The sequence below is a fragment of the Epinephelus moara genome, chromosome 5 (assembly GCF_006386435.1).
Source record: "Epinephelus moara isolate mb chromosome 5, YSFRI_EMoa_1.0, whole genome shotgun sequence".
In the NCBI taxonomy this organism is placed as follows: Eukaryota; Metazoa; Chordata; class Actinopteri; order Perciformes; family Serranidae; genus Epinephelus; species Epinephelus moara.
In genome coordinates this window covers 45,082,707-45,087,663 of record NC_065510.1, presented here as the reverse complement: position 1 = coordinate 45,087,663, position 4,957 = coordinate 45,082,707, and the positions used below count along the sequence as shown (strand labels likewise).

The 4,957-nt window shown below is 38.6% G+C and overlaps 1 protein-coding gene across 3 annotated transcripts; it reads left to right on the top strand.

Moving 5' to 3' along the window:
- The first annotated feature begins 1,156 nt into the window (after nt 1-1,156).
- Nucleotides 1,157-4,455, top strand: LOC126390144 (uncharacterized). Of its 3 annotated transcripts, none has more exons than XM_050044306.1 (5): nt 1,157-1,270; nt 2,362-2,470; nt 2,645-2,803; nt 3,309-3,404; nt 3,804-4,455. In XM_050044306.1, exons 1-5 carry the CDS (start codon nt 1,203-1,205, stop codon nt 4,113-4,115), a joined length of 744 nt encoding a protein of 247 aa, XP_049900263.1. In that variant the 5' UTR covers nt 1,157-1,202; the 3' UTR covers nt 4,116-4,455. The 3 variants fall into 3 exon arrangements, with proteins under 3 accessions (XP_049900263.1, XP_049900262.1, XP_049900261.1); XM_050044305.1 differs by having other exon boundaries at nt 1,163-1,270; nt 2,366-2,470; XM_050044304.1 differs by lacking the exon at nt 1,157-1,270 and adding an exon at nt 1,899-2,129.
- Nucleotides 4,456-4,957: the final 502 nt, after the last annotated feature.

The following is a 4,957-nucleotide window of genomic DNA, read 5'->3' as shown; positions in this document are numbered from 1 at the left end:
GATGGAATTTCATTGTACATTTTGTGTAATGATAATAATTAATTGATCAATCAATTCATTCATTCATTCCTTCATCCATTTGGTTGAGCATGGCTCAGACTTACAAAATTATTTAGCATACAAAGAATGGATAACATTAAATGTACTATTTACAACAACCAATGATCAGAAGTTTATTTTATTAGCTTAGCTCCACTACGTTTATCATAAATGGACACATGAACCATTTAGTAGAGCATGTTTAAAAAAAAAAAAATTATATGAAACGACATAAATCAGTTGTGTAGGATGTCTCAAACTATAACACATCAAAAAAATATGCCTTCTTTTGAAAATCCCACCACATAGAGCCCTCATGTCTGGAGTGATGTTTTTGTTACTAACTTCCTGTAGGAGGCAAACTGAAAAGGTTGACTATTATCATCTAGTGGATTTTTTTTTCAACATGATATACTTAAACAGAAAGGTAGAGATTGCTCAATCAGGTTGAGTTTAGTTCAACGCATTTCTCATTAGTGGCTCAAAATGTGCTTTACTCACAGTTGAGCAGATTCTCTGTGTGATGCTTCATTACGATGAGTACAAAAAGACAGGAGAAAGCCATTAGAGCTAACAGAGATGGAATGGAGATTGAGGGAAGACAAGAAAGTGATACACAGAGGAGGAGGTGCAGGGAGGAGGAACTGTGACCTGCAATCACTTCTGTTAGTTTAGACCTCATCAACCTGAGTGAAAAACTACAGTAACTTCCCTCTCACTTTGTCCTGCCTTCCTGTCTTTTTTCTCCTTTGTCACCTCATTGGGATCCCACTGCTGGCTGATTGGTCATACAGTATGAGTGAGCATGATTGTTCTAAACTGGAAAAGAGAGAACACTTCCACTGATGAGGGGAAGGGTACCTCCCTCTGAGAATCAAACCACTTGGTGCAGCAGCATCCGGATGGCAGCACTGGGGTTTCTCCCACATGAACATTCACATTCACATTCACACGCGCACACACACACACACACACACACACACACACACACATCATCTCTGACTCTCTCATTCCTCTCTCTCCAATCTTTCCTCTCACTCTTTTTTTCTCCCTTCTCCGTCTGTTTGTTGTGCTCCACCTCCCTGGGCTCTTCGAGTGCATTAATCAGTCAAGCCACAGTACCACAGCTATTACTCATCTGGTCAGAATGAGAGAGAGAGAGAATGACAGAAGAAGGAGAGAAAAAAGGGAGAGCTGGAGAAAAGGAAAGAAAATGGAGAAGTGCAGAGAGGTAGCTGTTCTGTATTCATTCATCTTCCGATATCTCCTCTCACCTCAAGGCTTTTCATCTCTCTAACCATCCATCCATTCATCCATCCATCCACTCATTCAGCCAGCAACAAGCCATGCATCCATTCATTCACCTATTTATAGATGCCACCAACTCCCCAGCCTCCCACCTACAGTAATCATGCATCCATCTTTCTGTCCATCTTTCCATTTCCCCTTTCACCTCGCTCCCCATCTTCTATCCATCTCTCCTTCTCCCCATCTACACCTGTCTCTATCTTTATTTCTTTCCTCATTTATCCATTTCATATTTTTCGCTCCCTTTTGGAGAACATGGCATTCCCAAAAAGAAAATATGGGGGGGGGGGGGGGATGTGGAGCTTGTTTTGCTGCTCTGCAATGTGGTAAGGCAGACGTAGGGGGAATTTTTATTTATTTATTTATTTTATTCAGACTCAAGGACAAAGAAGAGCTTTCAGTCTTTCCCTCTTTTTGCTTTTTTCTAACAACAGTAAGAGTCTGCAGCCATGCTAGCAGCTCTGCACTGCAAAAAAGCCAACTTGTATTATTTGGCCTAAAACAGTCATTTAAGTTGGGTAAACTTGAAAATATAAATTATTGACATTTGAGGCAATAATATTAGTAAGCACAACAAAGCAAGCCAGTTGTTTGCTCCAAAAAATGGTGAGTTGATAATACTTATATCTTTAAGTTGGAGTTCAATACAAGGGACAACAGTTCTGCCAACTCTTATTTCTTTGTTGTGAAATGCGGGAAAGCCAAATTTCCGAGCTGGCACTTGGCACTTGGCACTTGAAGTCTCATTGTGGCTGTGTTGCCTCTAGCTGGAGTCCACACAGGTAAGCAACCTTTAGTTAAATTAAGTTAAAATGATACGGGAATTTTATTCTGAGTTGTGTTGTGCAGTATTGTACGTCGTTTGATGGAGAAGGCGACCTACACATTTTCAACATACAAACACAAACAGCTTTTCAGTCATTAGCGAAAGCTAGTGGCTAACTGATGCTAGTGGCGCTGCATCAGTTAGCCGCTGGAGTTTAAGAAGAGGAATAAGAATGTTGCACTCATCAGACAGAAGATGGAGCTGACTTTCTCCTTGAGGCGTAAGGAGATCGTAGAGCTGCAGCCTATGGTGTCAGAGGCTCTGGAACGGTGGCCTGCTCTGTTTTGTGAGGCAGAGGTAAGCAGGTGAACCAAGAATATATTATGCTGTGTTTATGATTTAGTCTTCTTTAAAAGTGAGTAGAAGAGTTATGTGTGTTGATTACAATGCATATTTTAACATGAAGATGGTGCTGAAATTGTATTGACTTTGTACTGAGGATTTAAATTTCCTGTTCACATTTTTCAACAGATAAGGGAAGAGTTTTATCGCATCACAAACAAGAACCTAATGGACAACTTCAGAGCAGCCCTTCATCAGCACACTTGGAGGCTCCTGAGACTCTATCAGGCGAGGAGGACAGCTTTTTCATCTGAGATGGATCAGCTCCTTAACAGCCTGGATCAAGAGGTGAATTCTAGATGTAGTAATTTAATAACTCTGAACATTATGGATATAAAAGGAATTTTGTCTTTTCTATGATGCTGTAGTAATTTTGGTTGCAATTGTTACAATGTTAAGTGATCCTTGTAGTGACAAACCCTCATAATAAATGCATGGGTATCTAAGGGACTGACACAATAGCACAAACAAGCGAACCAATTCAGGGAGTGGTTGATCAAAGACATAAAATTACTGAGATACAGTGGTTCTTTCTTGTTAAACAAAGGGTATCTTAATCTTTAAATAAAAAAAAGATCTTGCTCTGTAGGGATCCTTTTCATAATGTTGTCAGACACTGATAATATTAGCCTGTCAGTGACACAAAAAGCACTTACCCTTTAAAAGGAGTAAACCTTTGACGTGAAATCATCAGGAATTTTCTGGATATGGAAGGACAGCTGCTTGCATGTTCACTCTACTTTATTATATGTCAGTTACATCTTGTAATGTTTCATGCAACTCTTTGTTTCAGACATCTGACATCACTGCACATCGACAAACTGCAGCATTGAAGGACCTTCCCTTGTATCTCCGTGACAGTCAGGAGAAGCTCTTCAGGAACTGTCTTGTGAGTGGTTATAAATAGAAATTGTAAATATGTTATTATACTGTATTTATAGTGCTGTATTTAATGTTGACTTCAACCATTACCTCTCTGTCCTCCTTGTTCCCTTCATCTTTCCCAATGTCCAGAGTGTCTTCAGTAGTTGTACTGTCCTGGCTATGACTTGATGTAGCCTAATTGATGTCAGTTGATGTGTGTATGGGGGTTCAATTTTTAATTGTGGGGTATGGGATGGAAATAGTTAATGTCAAACTCATAATTAATTCTGTTTGTAAAAAAAATGTTTATTCAATAACTTGGAATTATTTTAGCGTAATACTGTAGCTTATTCTGATTCACAGGATTTTAATGACTAATGTCTTGCACCTCATGTGTTGGTCTTTTCCTGTCTGTCAACATAAGGACACTGACCCAGAAGAGGAGCAGACGAAGGGCCTCACTGTGGGTATCCTCACTGTGTTGGGGGAGGATAACAGCGCAGCTCCTAAAAGTGTCGTGAGTGTTGCTGTTGTTGTGGAAGAAGAGATTGTCCTTCAAGATCTCCCTGACCTGCCAACTGCTTTTGCTTACCTCTTTGGACTGATCTATGCTTTAAACCTTAAGTACCCAAAAGATCTCAGGTACACATTTGAAACTGTTCAGAAGGTTTTCATGGAACTTGGTACAGACCTCTCTGCAAGGGTCAAATCCCTCAAAAACAAACTCCTTCAGTGAATCCAGTTAACTGGTAATGTTGGATCTGAAATTGTTGACCTCTGAAAGTTCCCTTCTGTCCAGCCAACACCATGTTAATTTACTCTTCCTGTTACTCACACTCTACTCTGATGTACCTCGAACTCCCACTCTTACATTTATTTTGCACTTTATTGGGTTTCCCTAAACATGTTACATGTTAAGATTCAGTATTTGTAAATTGTCACATAGTATTGAGCAGAGTTACAAAAAAGAATTTGCTGATTATTTTGAGACCGGAAGTTTACAAGTATACAATGTAGCGCAAGTTGACTGCTAGGACTGGGACAATTGGGTCTCACTAGTTTGCATTTACTTGGCCCTGCTGGAAGGGATTTGAGGCTGGTACAGTTTAAATAAAACAAATGTTTTGAATGTATATGTTGCATCTGTAATTATTTATACATTTGATTAGAAGTTATTGGTTGTAAATTATAAAGTTGAGTAACATTATAAACTATTGCAGTGTGCAATTTTAAATTCCTCTTAAATTATTCTGCTATACTAACTTTAAGTTGATTCTGTAAGAATTCAGAGTTATTACAATGTAAAATTATAAGTTAGTACAATTTACAGGAGAGTTAGCAGAAGTAAGGATTAAAAGTTATTACAATGTAAAATTATAAGTTAGTACAACTAACAGTTGAGTTGACTAAAATCAGAATTCAGAGTTGAGCAAACTCAAAAGCAAAACTTAAAATATTTAGTTTAATTGCCCAACTTAAAATTTTATCAAAGTTTGTTGCCTTGAAATTTTGATTTCACCCAACTTTTGTTTGTTTGCATTGTGTGATGCTGTGTTTGGACAAAGCACCCATTTAAGC